Source organism: Scomber japonicus, chromosome 7 (genome assembly GCF_027409825.1).
Source record: "Scomber japonicus isolate fScoJap1 chromosome 7, fScoJap1.pri, whole genome shotgun sequence".
In the NCBI taxonomy this organism is placed as follows: domain Eukaryota; kingdom Metazoa; phylum Chordata; class Actinopteri; order Scombriformes; family Scombridae; genus Scomber; species Scomber japonicus.
Genome location: NC_070584.1, coordinates 23,610,775 through 23,629,039, shown reverse-complemented (window position 1 = coordinate 23,629,039; position 18,265 = coordinate 23,610,775). Strand labels below are relative to the sequence as shown.

At 38.3% G+C, this 18,265-nt stretch overlaps 2 protein-coding genes across 2 annotated transcripts in view; both read left to right on the top strand.

Moving 5' to 3' along the window:
- Nucleotides 1-5,297: 5,297 nt before the first annotated feature.
- On the top strand, nt 5,298-6,367 carry fam163ab (family with sequence similarity 163 member Ab). The gene is made up of 2 exons (XM_053322075.1): nt 5,298-5,390; nt 5,969-6,367. Exons 1-2 carry the CDS (start codon nt 5,298-5,300, stop codon nt 6,365-6,367), a joined length of 492 nt encoding a protein of 163 aa, XP_053178050.1.
- A 2,899-nt stretch (nt 6,368-9,266) lies between these two features.
- rabgap1l (RAB GTPase activating protein 1-like) overlaps nt 9,267-18,265 on the top strand; it is a 118,694-nt gene continuing 109,695 nt past the window's right edge. Inside the window, exons 1-3 of the mRNA XM_053322060.1 lie at nt 9,267-9,480; nt 17,070-17,296; nt 17,563-17,719. Of these exons, the coding sequence (XP_053178035.1) occupies nt 17,159-17,296; nt 17,563-17,719 (295 nt within the window). The 5' untranslated portion in view covers nt 9,267-9,480; nt 17,070-17,158. The remainder of the gene's footprint in view (nt 9,481-17,069; nt 17,297-17,562; nt 17,720-18,265) is intronic.

Here is an 18,265-nt window from a genome sequence, read left to right as displayed (position 1 = left end):
TGAAGACTGATGGCTGAGACTCCAGAGGGAACACTCCATCAGAGAGAGCGGGAGGCAGAGAGGTAGCTTGTAGATACTCTCATTACTCCGATTTGCCAAAGACAGCGTCTAGAAAACCTGCAGTTAAATAACATGAACACAGACAAAATAACTCATAGGATCAAGACAAAAGAAAGCACTAACAGAAGGGTGAAATGAAATGCCAACAAGCTGATACAACAGGCTGATAAAACTCAGATGCTTTCAAACATTGACACAGTTTACTGGTGTGCAGCGTGTTATACTATGACTTAATCTAACATAGTGGAGTGTAGCATCTACAGTATATCATAAAAAACATGTCACATATTATAAAACATAATGTAACAGTTACATTTAGGATATCATAGCTTAACATTACAGGTAATGCAATGTGGGATGACAAAAAGTGTAGTGCAACGAAATGCAGTCTAGCATAGCCTTTACAGTATATAACAGAGAACGTTTACTTTTACTTGTTCATTTGTTTTTTCACTTGAATTTTTATTTTATTTTATTTATCTCCAAAGTATCAAAATATTCCCTATATATATATATATATATATATATATATATATATATATATATATATATATGTATATTTCCTGCTGTTTGGGTTGTTTTTTGGTGAGGAGAGGTCACAATTTGCTAAAATGATACATGGCAATATAGCAGTTTTTGTTATGCCCATACAAACTTTCCACTTTACAAAATAAATACAGATTCTTAAAAAAACTATTAAGGAAATCCTACATACCATTAGTGTGGTGTGTCATAGCAAAATGTGTTGCAAACAGATAAAATATTTCACCATTCACAAACATCAGCACTGCTGACAGCCCCAGGATACATAGAAGCCAAGATGACTGAAAGGTGTCATAGTGTGGAACTGAACATTTATGGGGGGTTAAAAATGTATGTTCTGCCTCATGCCAAAATGTTACAGATGTAGTCTCTAAGAAAAAAAACAAAGCTTGTCCAAAACTGATCTATGGTTGACATGTGATGAACCCAGAAGTTCAGTACTTACAAAGTGAAATACCAAATGGTCTCATGGTTTCATCATCAGTAATGTTCGAGTTAGCTGATAAAACCCACACCTAATCAAATTATGCAAGTTAAATTATTTATTTTATTATTTCTCAGTTAGACGGAAATAAGGAATCCTCCTGGGCCTGGAAATAACAATGACACAAGTTCCTCTGTTTCAAATGTATAGGACCTAATCAGACTTAATATTAACACAATACATTACACAGCAGTATCAAGTTGAATTGAGGATTAGAAATTGATGGCGAACGTTGAGGTTCATTTAGTAGATGAAATGCTACTAAGTGCTATGAAGACCCTTCAGCCTGTTCAAATGGATGTTTTATTAGGATGTCCCTATTTATTTGGTAATGCATGAGTACATGTTTGTCTCAGTGAATACTGTACTGTATGTGTGTGTGTGTGTGTGTGTGTGTGTGTGTGTTAGAGAGAGTCTTATCAGTATACAGGGCTCTTCAGGCAGTATGGGGGATTGAGGGCCACTCTAATCTGGACCCAATGGTGACTGATCCAGCTCTCTTTTCCGTCTGTGCTCAGCATCCAAGTGTGTGTGTGCTAATGCAGATATCTTATTTTCCTCTACAGTTTGTCAAATGAAGTGAACTCAGATTAACTGAACCAGCAGGTCTTTCTCAAAGTGCTTTGCAGAGCAACATGTAAACCGGAGCGAAAAAACAAATCTGTGTGTGATTTTATGTGTCTGGGTAAAGGATGATGCGGTGACAGCGGTGACTTCATTTCCATTTCCTCCATGCCGCACAAGTCACAGCGCGGGCATTAATTATGAAAAATAGTTTGGTGAACTGAGTCTGAGATTGCACGCACTAGAGAAAGTTATGATGAATGATGTTAAGAGGAATCTGTCAGCTGCCATCCCGTTTGGTTTCCACAAATAATTGAAGGGTAGTGTACTTTCTGACAGAAACATGGTTTATGAGCTCAGGGCCGGAGCAGCGGTGCGGATCGCAGCCTCTGGGAGCAGCGCCGCCTGCTTTTCTTCTCCCCAGTGGAAGGTCTGACAGCACTTCCAGCTCATTGTGTTTTTAATGAAGAAACCCATTCAGATCCACTTACATTGCTACATATCATCTGACAGAGATGTTCAGCATATCTCAAGAGGTATTGTGAAAAGCAGTTGGGCACTGACTTCCCCCTAATCTCCTTCATCTGCTTCTACATCGGTTTATCACTCTGGCCAGATTTCATTAAAAAGTGCTTCTTATTATATCATAATTGTGTGTTTTGATTGTTTTGCAGGCTTACTAAATTGTTAAAGGATCATTTTGTCATCAATTTTACAGATGAAGATCAGTTTACCAGTCATGTTGAGTACAGTTTATAAAGGCTTCTGTGGCTTTGTCCATTGACAGAATAATTTTGGTGATTTAATCAATGGTTACAACCATGCTGTACAGAGAGAACCTAATGAAAGATTTCTTTACAAATATATATTTTTGTATGCCTTTAATAGGTAGTGACAGTTAAGAGATAAAAGGAAACTAGGGGAAAAAGAGAGACACATGGGGTATGACATACAAAAAGGGTCTATCACCAGAATTAAACCATCAGTTTTGGGGTTATGTGACATGTTTCTTAACAGGTAGGCTACCAGGCAGTGCCAACCCGACAAAGGTTTCTATCAAATTGCATCATGGGACGTGTGGGATCCAGTGATTTCTAAACTTAATCCCACCGAAGGACCAAAATTCAAGATATCTCAGACTCTACTGCTTTGATTTTGACCGTTCTTTTTAAACTCTGTCTCTTGCAAGTGGAAGTGCACTGTGAAATTACTGGAGTAGCCCTTTAAATTTAGGATCACAGATAGCAGATCACATCAACTGTCAGTAATTGAAAGAGTCATCTAGGAGAGCATTTACGTTGTCTCAAATGAGAACCAAGCCAAAATCAAAATCAAAAATGTAATTGTTTCAGTGGTATTATTTATTCCCTGGTAGTACAACAACACAGCAACACAGGATGTTAGTATCTAATATATTAACTGACAAGATCATACACTATGAAGTATAGGGCTTTGTCTCTGGTTGGAAGTGATGTAAACTGCTGCAAACGACATGACCAGGCTCAATCTCATTACACTGGTTTCTTATTCAACTTTATTGACACTTTGCACCATGATAAACTGACTGAGTTCATCTAACACATCACATGTACAGGACAAACAGTGCTCATGAAAACATAACACACACTAACACACATCAAGGAGCACCTCAATCATAAGTGACAGATTGAGAAATCAGCTCTGGGTGCAGATACACTGTATGTGAATATATATGTCAACCTCCAAGCATTGTACATACAGTGCTTCCTTTCTTCCTCCTTACCCTGACACCCCCAAACCTATGCGAGAAAAAAAGCTTCCTCCCTCTACTCCAGTTATCGGTTTAACATGTTTTTATCAGCAGGAATAGATTTCACTTCACCTGGACAAGCCTCGGCCTGCAGATTAAAACTCCTAACCAACAGAGCCCCTTGCTGCTAAATCACTTTTTCAGCTGCTATCCCATAATGCTGCACATGTATGTGTGTGTGAGTGTCTTTTTGTGTGTGTGTGTGTGTGTGTGTGTGAGTGTTTTTTGTGTGATTGTGTGTGTGTGTGTTTGTGTGTGTGTATGTGTGTATGAGTGAACGAGAGAGATGAACGTGTTTGAGTTGTGTAGCATTTGGAAACTTTTACACTTTGTAATCTTTTTAGCATTATAAATATTTGTTTCTTTCCTGAGTGAGTGCAGTAGCCCAGCTGATCTACAACCAGTTTAATAAAGCCTTTCCATTTTCACTGGTTGCTCTTTCCTATTGAAAAGGAAGTACTATGTTTTAGGAATAATTCATTTTAAAAATGTCTTTATAGTAAACAGAAAAAACTTGACAGTTAGCATAAATGATAATTACCCCAGTAGATCATGAAAGGAATACAGCCTACAGAAAATTCAACTTCCTTAACTTCCTCTCTTCCTCTCTTCCTTCCAGCATGCCTTTAATTTTTCTTTGGTTGATTCCTTAGTTTCCTCCTTCCCTCTTTCTTTATCTTTCAGGTCTTGTCTGTTTTTGGTGGCACCTGGAAGTTGCTCAATGCCCTCCTGATCAGACTCTCATATACTCATATATGTTATCAATCTATCTATCAATCTATCATCCTTTTTTTCCATGCTTTATTTCTGTAACTGCTACCTGGGGTCTGTTTTGGTATACACAACATTTTTGGATGTTTGTCCATCCTTGAGGAGAGATCCCTCTTCTGATGCTTTTCCTGGGGTTTTCCTTGTTCCCTGTTCTTTTGGGGGGTGTTTTCCCTTATGTGAATCGATAGTCTAAGCATAGAGGATGTTGTATTGCTGTATACAGTTTGAAAAGCCCCAAGAGACAAAACAGGTGATTTGGGATATATGTATAAAAATGACTTGTTTTGACTTCCTTTCTATTCTAAGGGGAGGTATCATATACCAGTATTGAATTTAACAAGGCATTATCAAGTGTATGTTTGTGTGTCTGTTAGAGATATTTTTCTGTTCTCTTGGTGCCACCTTGTGGAGAAAAGTTTAAAGTGTCATGAATTCAACTGATTGAATTTCTTGTCTTATTTTCTTCTTCCGCCATTCCCTCCTTCCTCTCTTTTTTCCTCAGAGATACAATGCATCTGTCCAGCGGTGTGACCTCATACCTTTGACCTCTGATTTGACTTCAGTTAACCTTTACAACCGTCAAACACTCTTCTGATGTAAGTCCATCCACCCATCCATCCATCCATCCATCCATCCATCCATCCATCCATCCATCTACCTATGTAATCTTTAAATAACCACCTATGTTATCTCTCTGCTTTCAGGTGTTAAGCAACTTTGCTGAACGTAAGTATAATAACAATAACCACAACCACTGACATAAAAAATACATGAGTATGTTTTGTTTCTGCTGGTGGAAGATGGGGGATATTTCACTTAACAAGATAAACATTATAATGTATGTCCATATTTAAATAATTTACTAAACAACATGTAAGTCACCTTTCTGGTTTCCTCCATGTAATTGTAGAATTGCTCTAGTCTGTTAACATATCCATCAGATTACACCTGATCTCTGTGTAAAGCTATACTGGCCTACAGTATGTGTGATTTCATTAAACTTCGTATCTTCAGAGTGACGAGGAGGCTTTTGTTGATGATGTCCCTTCCTGTTCCTGTGTCAGAGTTTGATGGAGAGCTGGTCGGATGACAGCTGGAACTGTTGTCATAACCGGAGGAATACTGGCCACAGTGATACTTCTGTGTATCATAGCTGTGCTCTGTTACTGTAGACTCCAGGTACGCCTCTTTATGTGTGAGTGTGTCTGTTTTTATAAATGTGTAAATCCCACACTAACAGGGACATGATTGTAACTACTGTTAAACTGAGCAATGTCAGTGAGGAAGGAGAGGAAATACATCAACATACCGTATCTCTTCAATTTGAAAATTCTCACTGAATGTATATATACTGTAATTAGACAATACTGGTACCAATAAATGCTTCTTATTTCAATTATTAAAATACTGTATGACTTACAGTTTTCTGTCATTTATAAGTCATGGCACATTAGACTACTTACTCTGCTGTTATTGTATTGAATTTGACACAGCAAATACAATTCATAACAGGTGTGTGCATGGTTACAAACCTCTATCATTACATGTAATTTCTTTGCATGTTCTACATTGAAGACTAATTCTCTTGGACTAATAATATATAATAATAAATGTTATAAGCCCATTGATAAGATTTTTGCCATGGCACAGAGTAGTTAGTAGATCATACAGGTCTGAAGTTCAGACTGTCCAATAAATTACCTCCATTTTTGTTTGACATGTAATGGTTTTTGTCATACCAAAACTTCTCTTTGTAGTACTACTGCTGTAAGAAGAATGGGTCTGACAGCGGCTCCATCTCTCAGCAACACTTTGCCTGCAACGCCTGCAGTGTCACCGGCCTGGACGGGTCAATCATCACCCCACTGTCCCTGTCACCTCCAGAGCCGGCTGGTTCCTCCAACCCCTCGAAGCCTACAAGAGGGGGACGCAGCTACTGCCCTACCTGCTCCCCCTATGACTCCCCCTTCTACATCCGTACCACTGATGAGATGCGCAATGGCGGCGAGCGCATCACCTACATGCCCACGCACTATGAGAACCAGGCGCTGGCAATGCCGCTGCCCGCCGTCCGAGGCTCCTTGCTGAGGGACGTCCAGCGTAGTCGGCCACCCGATTTCTATACCAACACCCGAGCCATCAGCACCGAGGTGTGACTACCCCAAACCCCCCCAAAAACACCACCACCCATATGTACTACACACACACACGCACACACCACACATCAGCACCATCACTAACAAGACCATAACAATGACAGTGACACCTACGACAGCTGTCAGTGGGGATCTTCGGGACAAAAGGCCATTGTTACATAATCACATTTACTTAGGGTTTGGGATTTTTTGGGGGGGGATTACAAGCCAACTGCTGAAGACTAAAGTGTATGACAAGCAGGGATTATTTTCAGACCTATTCCTCACTTTATATGCATAAATTCTAAAGTTTTCATGTTCACAAATGTGGGTAATTCTGTTTTCGACTGTAGCTATAAGTTTGTGGAATGAAGAAAGAAACTAAGGGTATGGTTATAAACTTGTACACTGTATGTTGACTGTTAACTGTGTCTTTACCGAATGAGGGCTATCTTAGATAAATTATGATTTTCTCTTACTATATCCATCTATATCAGCCAAAAAAAGACAAAAAAAAGTAGTATGATGAAGCAATTTTTGTCATGGTTTGCAGAATGGAGACTAAAATGGGTTTGCAAAAGGTACAAGAGTAAAAGAAGAAAAAGTCAATGCCTCCCTTCTGTAGTTTTCTGGATCTCTGGAAGCATGCTAGAGCTACAGGAAGAGGTTGGACAACTGAAGCTTTCTCTATGCAAGGTGTTTGGCAAACTACTGCAGCTCGTCATCTCAAGTCATCTCCTTTCATCTCATCATGTAACTTTATCAGAGGAATATCATGAGCACGGTTGCAAACCCAGTGAGATATTAAGATGCTGCTCATGTAGATAGACCTGCAAGCTTTTAAGGCTGGATTGTGTTAAAGGCAACAGTGGCAAACTTGAAATTAACTGAGTGAACCTCCCTCTACTGACAGTGATACAAAAAGTTTGAAGTGTAAATATTGATCAGAAAGCAATGAACACATCTCTTGATCCCGTTGTGTTCTTGAAGGATTTGAACATGATGTATTTTGAATTAAGGAGTGTGATTTACTAGTTTGTGCTATTTTGTCTACACACTCCTCCTATACTCCTCTAATACTCTCATGTTGAAACTTTGAAATACAAATAACCATGTTATTTCTTTTTTAGTTTTTTTTCATATAGTGAGAAAGTCAAAGTCCACATTTATGTGATTTAAACTGTTTCACAGCGCTCATTTTCTACATGACACCTACCCAGCATTGCTTGCGATACACAATAGTATTTCCTGTGATATTTGTCTTATTTGTCTGTGTGAAGCAGAACTCAGTGATGCTGAAAAAGTGGCGCAAGACTCCTTATGGACTTGCATGTTGTGATAATGTTGCAGGATTTTCAGACAGGCCTAGTGTTTTTCTTCAAAAATGCTCTTCCTAACTTCTTTTCAGCAGTGCACAACATAATTACAATTTAGTGAATAATTAAATACTGCAGTGCCATTACACAGTATACCTTCAAACCTCTTAAGACTATTTCATAGCTCAGTTTTTTGTTTCCTTCGGATGAACTACAAAGGGCAAACAAGTGTACAGAGGACTGGCAAAAGTTCATCACTAAACACCAAAAGGTTTGATTTAAGGGATTTAAATCATGTCAGGGCTGTCATCGGACACTGAAAGATGATTCAGTGGAATAAAACCAATGTTTCTCCATGTTGTTCTCATTGTCTCACAGATAAGGAATAACTGTCATCATTCATTTATTTAGCCATTGTATTAACTATCTATTTTACTACTTATGTAACTAATTATCTTTAAAAACAGAATAAAAAGATTTTTAGAATTGTGGGTGAAACAGAAATCATACATAATAGATATAAAACAGTAATATTTGACAGTGTTAACTTTTGACAAATAAAGATTTGTAACTGCTTGAAACTTTTGTGCTTTTGAAACTTTTTGTGATTATTGACGAAACTACACATACATACACAAGCACATTAAGCCTGTTGGATTAGAAATACTTTTGACAGATGACTGCGTTTCATCACAATGCTAAAAGGAAAGTTGTTTTTCACCCTTTTTTCCCCATAGTACATGATTTTAATTATGATCTTTGAAGGCCATGTGAACTCTGACCAACTAATAATTGTCATGAGACAAACTACCACCAACAGATACAAAAATTAATTTTCAGAACAAAGCATTCATTTTTCCTGTGTTCTGTCCTAATGGGAGTCACTTTTTTTCCTAAAGTGACATCTATTGTTTTCTCTATTTGATCCACCACTTCATTAGATACACCTGTGCAATGTAATTGAATCTGATACAATAAACTCTAATTCTACTTTTTTGAAGTTTATACATTTTCAATTTTTGTTGACATTATCAAAAAGGTGATAATTTAACTCTCTGTTCATTACTGAGGTCGTACTTAGTGGTGGTGGCGTATTGAGGTGCATTATATTGACTGGTGTTCCTTATGTTTTTCCCTTCTCATGTATGTTAATGGAGTGGACAAAATATTAGGAACACCAGTCAATGTAATGCACCCTAATACACTGTCGCCCTATAAAGTTGGAATAATTTTGTTTTTTAGACACAATCCTCTGTTTATTCCTATTTAAATTTTCATTGTGATATGTTTGGAAGAGATTGATTAATAAAGTTTTGAGATATACACTTTATCTGTCAAGAATGTATCACATTGTCCCAATTATTTCATGGAAAGAGTGGAATTTTATTCCAACTTTATGGACAGTGTATAATAATAGTGCTTTACAAGTTTAAAACATGTATTGCAAGTATAACAATTAAGCAGTGACAATAGCTATATAAGTTAAATAAAAGAATAAATAAAACGGTAATAAAATAGATAAGACATGTAATAAATAAACAGTGTGATATCAATTAATTCAAGACAGATGCTTCTGCAGGCCTCAGATCTTCATGCAGGGAGTAGATGCAGTCACTACACTAACATGTCAGAACAGAAATGATTGTTGAGTGAATGTAAAAGATGTGTACAACTTGCAGGAGGACAGCGCATGCGTGACATTCCACACCGGAAGGCGTTTCTCAGTAAAGTACCGAGTGATTCATCTCCTTAAACACAGACGATCTTCGCTGCAACTCTTCTGACAGCTAGCAAGCAACTCAACAACGCTCCAAACAAGTAAGTTGACAGCTTGTTTGATCAACTATTGTGTTCATTTAAAGGCTCCGCGTACACGCAGCGCAGACAGGGGTGTTGTTGTTGTTGTTTTCTCTCCCCTTTTTCTTTCTTGTCATTTTCCTCCGGAGGCGGACGGGGTGTTGCTGTGTTGAGGTCGCCCCTCCAAACAGCCAGATAGTGGTCCAAGTGTTTTGGACTTCGAGCTGGTTAGCTTTTAGCTCGCTGGTCTAGCCTGGCACTCGTAGGTACTTCCTGTTTAGCCTCACTCACCTGTTTACTGCCAGCTGCTTGTCCGCAGGTCAACTCGTGACAAATCTGCTTGTTTCTTATCGCGGTGCCAAGGAAAGACTGGTGGCGATAGGGATAAGTTAGCTTGGCGCTAGCTCATTTTTACCATGTCTCTCTCTCTCTGTGTGTGTATGTGTGTGTGTGTGAGAGAGAGTTATGTGTCTGCATTAGCTGCACTCCTTTCCTTTGCAAATCTACCCAGTTGTATGTGTGTGTGTATCTATATATATCTATATATCTATATCTATAGATATATAAGCTACACCAGCTTGAAAAGGCATTTATGGCATATATTATATTTAATTAATTAATCTACTAAATGATCATCAAACAGCTGCTTCAGGGACAAAACTAGCCTGCTGCTGATGCTGTGAGAGACTGTGAAATGTGATCCAGGCCTCCACTGAGAGCTGCAATAAAAATCAAACAAGCAAGAATTAATGGAGAAAGATTTAAAAGGGTTATTATTGTCATTGCGACACATGTATATGTAAAGGAACGAACTGAAGACTCCTCGGGTCTCCTAGCAATTGAGTAGCCTATATATAAAAAACAAACAAACAACGTTATATGAGGAAACACTGAATAATACCAGGTACTAATAATGAATACTGTTGTAATTACGAGTATAAATGTAATATCAGCTGTAGCATGGACTGTAAGCAGGTCACGGGATAGCCTACTACACAGCAGTGTAAACAGTAGTGATATAGTAAAATGACTATGGTGTTCATATTGTTTGGGGGGCAGAGTACTGAGTTCAGAGGGAGTCTGAAGCTTGGAGATGTGTTACAGGTGAAGTGAGTGAGAGGCAGAGTTTATTAGTCTCAGCCTCAAGGAACAAAAGTGTTTCTTAGTTTGTTGGAGCAGCGTCTGTCGGGTGTAATTGTCACTGATGGCAGGCAGACTGTTCCCAATCATCTTCTGCACATTCTTTACCACCCGCTGTAGTGTTTGTCTGATGGCACTGGAGTGGTTACCATACTGAACCCGTGATGCTGTATATAAGGATGCTCTTCACCATATACCCGTAAAGGAAAGTGACGACCAGAGCAGTGAAAAGTCCAGCCCTCTTCAGTGTGACCTAATACATAATAAGAAAATATTTGTTTTATTTATTTAGTTTTAGGCATTTAAACCAGCATCTACAAACACTGGTAACTGTCCCACAGTTTGGAAATCAGAGCATCATCACCTGAATAAATGATGTCATGCCATCAGTTGACAGTTTGTGGAAGTGGTCCATTTACCTCTACACTGCAGTGAGCTCATTTCCAGCTGTGAAAATGTTCCTATACCTTAATGACATCCCTGCAGTTGTTGTACCACTGTCTAGGGTCAACTTCAGAATCATCACTACAGTGTGTGTCTTTGTTGAGGAAACGGGAGACTAGACTAGACACAGCATGATAATATTTAAGCAAAAATATCACTGTATTTTGACCTTAAAATGGATCATGTGTGACAATATTTTGAGGGTGACACTCAGTGCTTTAAGAATGTGACGGACATTAAATTAATCACAGTATTTAAAGTCAGCTTATAATAACAGAAAGAGACTTTTACATTTTTTTTTTTTTTTACAAGAACATGATATGATAATACCTACACTCCAAGACCATAACTAAGCATATGTTTGATCATAATTGAAATTTATCAATTAATCATATTAATAGTTTCCCCACACTTGTTGTGGCAGTATTAAATGACGAGGAGAAACAGGTAACAGTTTAAAAGTTAGACAGTTCTGTAAGCCTGGTTGACTCACAATAGATTGTGTTTGTATCAAGTCTTTTGTCATGTGATGGAGAGGTGTTTTATTTGGCATTACACAGCCAACAAGAAAACTAACCAGTATATCTGGAAATGATTTGCCTATATTTCAAATTGATTCATCTGATATGCTGACTTGCAGGATCTCTGCCTGGTCTTGTTGTGTCAGGTTGTCACAACACTATACTTCATATTGAAACTGTTTATTTTAATGAAGCTCCCACAAACAGACCAGATATGACACCTTGTGTTTGACTCTGAAATAAACAGGGCTGGTAAGGTTACTTTGGAAATGTAATAGTTTACAGATGAGTAGTTACCCTATTTAAAATGTAATAAGTAATGTAACTATTTCAATTGTTTAATCAAAGTAATGTAACTTATTACATTTGATTACCTTTTGATTGCTTTTCTAATTGTTTTCAGCTATTGGGGCAAGGGTACCCATTAAGCCCCCCAAAGTCTGAGTTCAGGTGTTTTTCATGGATACTGACAAGATTTATAAGGGAGGTCATTTCTCATAAATCTCTCATATCTCTCTCATATCTCTCATCTGAAAATGTATTCATTAATTCATGTAGATTTTTAAATAAAGAAAAAAATATATATTTTATTAAAATAAATTGGTATGTGACACAATTTAAGCCCATGTGTGCTCCAAATAAGCCCATGGCATGATGTATTTACAAAAATGTTGTTTTCAAAGAATTAAAAACAGCAATATATTTATTCAACAACATGTTAAATATTAAAATTTAAGAACAAAACCCCTCCTCCTGAGCAAATAAGTTCTGACTTTTGATGTAACCTCCTTTGTAATCATCAACATTTTCATGTGTAAATGTAATTTAATTACACATTTTTATGTCTGTAACTATAATGGATTACAGTAATAAATGATGTAACACAGTTACATGTGACTAGTTACTCCCCAACACTGGAAATAACCTGGATGACTGAGGTATTGGGCCTAATGGGAAGTGATTAAATGGCTGGTATTTGTTGTGGCTAGCAGGCAGAAACCCTTTTGTGTTCACTAATAAGCCTCAGAGCTGACTTCAGTTCCAGTGAATCAGCGGGGCTGTGAGGAATCACCTGGCTCAGTCTGGTGCTATAGTGTGAGAGCTGGATGAGATTTCCCATCAGCTTAAATACATGCAGAGAAATCAACTCCTGACAGTGCTGTGCTGCACCCTATCCCCAGTGTGCAGATATCCATCCAGACACCAGCACAGCGATTCTAATTAATTATTAGTCTGTTTGTTTTAATTACTTCTCAGATAGGCACAGATGCTGTCTGATTGTGAACAGGAAAAGACCAAACACCACACATCAATTAGGCTTTTCAAGTTTAAAAAGTTAGTGAAGTCGGACACTGCCTAACCCTAACAATTGTATTGCAACAACACCCATTGAACAGGTTTTCTGTGCTTCAGTGACAGGTCTGTCCAGTGTGCTTATGTTTTGTTTATTATCTTTTTTAATGTTAGGCAGGAAAGCTGCTGTCAGCAGGTTGGGCAGCATCAGCTGACTTCTTGGTGTAACAAAGCAGATGGACTCGTAGTCGTCATCATATTCAACCAGAGGAGACACAAGGCCAAGTTAATGCCTGTCTTTGGCTGAGGGAATGGTGGCCAATAGGAAGAGTTTATCATCCAGCCCTCCTGTGAAATGTCAAAGGTTTTTTCACTCATTCATCTTCCATTAGACAGATTGTGTCTTGTTCTTCCCTTTGTTGTCCTTTTATTATTCCTCCTATGTGCTGCCCAGATCCATAAAGTTTAGAGTTCTGTCATAACAAACTTTTACAAATCTGCAACTAATGATCATTTTTATAATCAATTAATCTTCTTATATATTCTTGATTTAATAGATTAGTTCTTCATAAAACATCAGAAAACAGTGAAAAATGTCTATGACAGTATCCTAGAGCACAGTGTAACTAATTCAGATATATTATTTTGCCTTTTGAAATACAGCCCAAAAAGATTCAATTGAATATAAATGTAAGACCAATGTAAGCAGAAAAATTCTCACATTTAAGATCCTGGAACCATAATATCTTCAATGTTTTAATCAATGAATCAACTAAGCTTTAGCAGCTTTACAGTGTTCATTAGTTTCTGTTGACTCTGTATCAGTAACAAAACAGCAGGGCAGCTCAGCCCATAGACACACACACACACACCCTTACAGACGTAATGTGTCTGGTTAACTCAGTGTCTCTGGGTGTTGTGCAGCACTGTCTGCACCACTGACCAGTCACAGTTTCCATACAGGCGGCAGTGGTTGGGTAGCGAGGCTGCCAACTGGGACCATATTGGTGGAGCAGTCTTGTAATGACTGGGTGCAAATTTGCTACCATGTTTACAGTTGAGTTGCAGCCAGAGAGGAAGAGATTGGCCGGCTACACAATGATAGCAAATACTGCTGCATGCATGTAATCATGGTGTTTGAAATGTATCTTTAATGGATAAATCGTAGTCACCTACAGTACCACATTTTATGGCGATAGTTTGGACATAACATTTGAAAAGCTATAGTTGATCTTTCTTTGTCTTTTTTTCTTTTTATCTATCTGGGGTTTTTTTGCCGGTGAAAAGCAATTTTGCAGGTGCAGCTGTAGTTTACCGTTAAATACTGTGCGGTGCTTGTGTGTGTGTGAAAGAGAGATAGAGAGAGAGAGATTATGGGATGTTCTGTACTTTACTTGCACAGTCAACATTAAGTGACCATGATTAATAGCTGGTCCAGTTTGGCGGAAGTGTGTTTACCGCATACTTCAGGTCCAGCCTGATTTCAGGAGGAGAGACAGGAGCTCCAACAGGACTGATGATGGCAGACTTTTGTTCAAAATTACACACAGTTTCCCAGCATTCCCTGTTGCTATCTGTGTGTTTGATCTGGGCTCCTTCTCCTCGCAATTCCTCCTCGTGTAAGTGAATGAATGGGAGTGTTGCTCCTGTGTAATTGAATAAGTGTGATTGGAGCATGTGACCCTGTTACTTTCCTCATGTATGTCTGTGTGTTCACATGTTTGTGTATGGGTGTAATTTGCCAGGGTTAAGAGTGTATGAAAACCTTTTGTATGCATGTAATCACGTCACTGTGTGTGAATGAATGCCTCCCTTATGCATTTGTTCTCAACTACGTGGGTATTTATATGTATGTTTGCTCCTCCACAGCCTTCATCATTAATGCTGCAGAACCAAGAGCTGCTTGGTTGCTGCTAGGGCTGTGCAGTATTTACACATAACACACAGTGATTATTGTATCATCTTTAATGTAAGACTATACTACTGTATACTATACTAACCCTGTTCCTTTAACAATACCTGTTTTTAGGTAACAACTTTTTGAAGGGAAATTAGCAAGGTAGATATTTGACACCTTTTAACCCTTACATGCCGTTCAGTGTCAAAATTGACCCCCTTTTTTTATTTGAGAGCTGTAAAAACACCCTTTACAGACTTTTCCTAATGTGACCCACAGTGTACAAAAATGGAAATAAAAGGCATCTTTTTGTGTGTACAACTGATCCACATTTACATTTTTATATGCAAATGTACAAGTTTGACCCGTTCATTTAAAAATTAAAAAATCACCATTTAAACATGTTTGTTGTATTCTTCATATTCTATTAAAATGTTATCCTGGGCCATAAAACTGACAGGGGAATTTATGATTGTGAATTGGTGTAGAGACTAATTATGAATCAGAATATAAACAGTATGTTATGGGTTAATGAAACATAAGTGAATTCAAATTAAATACATGGATAAAATAAATAGAAGTAGGTGCACTGGTGTTTGTGTTACTGAAGGGTGCGTCACTTTGACGTTGTTTCAACATCTTAATACTGTATTTACTGTAGTTATACATTTGTAAATATGCTTAGTGGGAGGTAATCATGGTTTGTGAAAGCTGAAAGCAGTTTGTCTGCCATCTGATTCTTTATTCTGATCACTGGTTAACGTAACATAACTAAAGTTCAAAAGGTGTAAATATTATATATAATATTTAATTGGGTTATCTTAAAATAAACAGTGCCTAAGAGCTGTTTAAAAAACAAACTTTATTGTTTACATGTTAAAATAATATGCTTGCTTATGTGCATATAGCCAGGTATCTACTAGCTTGAGGACATGTTTGTGGTGTAGTCCAACTCCAGGAAGTTGAACTCCTGGTAAATGAATGAGCCGGCTTGATGTAACATGTAGTGAAAATGGACTGTTTTTGCTCTCATGGGCTGCTCTGTTGATGTCCAAACTGCAGTTAAAGTCTTCATTATCATAAAAACAAGGCACAATATCAAACCAAATGTTTATTTACTGTTATGGAAAGCCATAACAGTCTTTTCTCTTCTTACCCTGCATGAACCTTTCACACACGCACACACACTTAATTGTGGGAGGTTTATCAGGTAAAGCATGAGCAAGAATGTTGGAAATAGAGACATCCGGATTCATAATGAAGGGAAGCTCATTGACCATATTTAGTTGTCGGCTTGGGCCTATAAGAGTCTGTGACAGGCGACCGGCAAATATCTGAGTGATCCGAATAATATTTAATCACACCCTCAAGCACTGACAACATTTTTACAAGTTGTGCAACAAAAGCTTTGCGGTTGGATTTACAAGTTGTGCTTACCTCCGGGCTGTTATAATTAAATCTGAGGTAGTAGGGTGGGGGATTGGAGAAGCGTTGGCGCAGACGTTACGTAAAAACGTGGCCTGCAAAACCACAGCCAGAGGTCAGTGTCTGGTATGTCTTTGGTGTGTTGGTGGTAGGGTGTGTTGTGGTTTGGTATTGCTGCACACTGTACCTTTACTGTAACCTAATGAACTTTAATGGATTGAGTTATTATACATGCTTAGCTGATTGTATTGGAAGCACTGTCTTTTATTATGGAGAAAACGGTTTACAGACTCCCTAATCAGTAGGGCTGGGTATTATTTAAAAACTTATGATACCAGTACAATTTACTTTAAGTACCCTTAAAGTGATACCGATACCAACTGAGTACTTTATTCGATACCCATTCCACATTTTGTACACTTGCTTTTATCCAATGTAAAAGGCGTGTAGTGTAGCCACACTTTAGAGCCTTTAGGTAGCATCTTGGCTGCTCAACTGCTAAACGAGCTAACTCAAATTCACCTCGACTTCACCACCACAGACGGGTTGTAGCTGGGGTAGCAGTGGGCCAATCACATGTTGTATTAAACCAAATGCTTGCGCTGATTGGCTGTGAGCATGTCCATACAAATAGTCATATTTTATAGCTTTGGGTGCAACAACGATCGATTGCAGGTATCGTTTGACGGGAGATGTTTCGGTACTACTTGGTATCGATTTATTTCGGTCCATACCTTGAAGTTATCGAGTACCGATATCCAATCCTACTAATCAGTTATGCAACTGTCCCTTAAAGTATTCCTGACTACAGTATGGTGCTTAAAATCAGAGATCAGAATACCAGAAAACATCTGCACAATCTAATACTGTTCTCTTTGTTTTGTGTGCAGACTGTCCTACAGAGCTGGGTGGACAGCAGAGGGACGGGGAGAGCTTTAATCTTGGTCTCCCCAGCCAACCCTGAGAAAAACAGCCAAACATGGATGACAGCTCCTCACTGGGCAAAGTAAGCAGCTCTACAGAGTCCGTGGCCACCGTCACCAGTGAGGAGTTTGTTCTGGTACAGCCCAGTGCCGCTGGATCACCACAAGGCTCTGAGGGCAAACCAAGACTCAAGGTCAGAACCACACAGTGACAGACTTTTACATCTGATCAGAACAATGTAACATATTATTTTTATGCCCACATAGGATTTGACAGCAATTCAAACAAGATGGACACGCCTTTTGTCTCTCTTTAATTAGTTTAGCCAACTTAAACTGAGATTCTCCACTGTCTCTTGTTCTGTATCTGCATGAATCATTTCTTCACCCTGTCTTTCTCTTCCCTTGTTTCTCTCTGCCCCCTTTCCTGCAATGTTTTGTCCTTTCCTCTCTCCCTCAGATGTCTTGGAATGGGAGTGAGCAGTTGGAGAAAGCAATGGAGGAAGTGTTGGATGATGACAATGATGAAGTGAAGGTGGAAAAGAGCAGCGTGGAAAAGATGGAGAAGCACAAGGACAAGGACACAGAGAGCCTGGTCCAGGAGCCCCAACCTCCAGGTATACACTCTTGATCTTTCAGGTTCATTTACAGTCATTGTGTCTACTCACAGGCAGCAGTTCTTTCATTCACATGATACTCACTGCATCAATATTACTTCCAGTTAGTACAATCTATAGCTAATTGTGTATTGTTATTTTTTCTAACCGTTTTATCGTTTGGCTGCGGCAGAAAACTTCCTCAATTGTCGTGTTACTGATACTGATAATAATAAGAGGAACTGACCAGTGTCACTGGCAGTAAGTATATGTTCATTGCCATATTTGGGTGTGCTTGGATGTATATAATTTAGGAGGTAATACGTTACAACATATGGATGACATGATTGATCAGTTCAGGCAAAACTTAAAGGCTGAGGCCATAATGGAAAAATGTTGGAAACAAAAATGCAGTGTTTTACTTTAAATACAAATGTAAAACTTTCTTTTGTAAAGTTATTATGGGATTTATTATAGGTTTCAGAGATGTATAAGTAAGTATGAATCTTTTCATTTTCACTGACATTTATTGTCAGAGAGTCGAAAAAACAAAGTGCAAAGCACCCT

What these genes read in the sequence shown, in the direction of transcription:
- fam163ab (XM_053322075.1), top strand. Translation starts at nt 5,298, where the DNA reads ATGACAGCTGGAACTGTTGTCATAACCGGAGGAATACTGGCCACAGTG. An exon ending in TCTGTTACTGTAGACTCCAG is followed by an intron (nt 5,391 to 5,968) that starts GTACGCCTCTTT and finishes TTCTCTTTGTAG; the next exon opens with TACTACTGCTGTAAGAAGAA.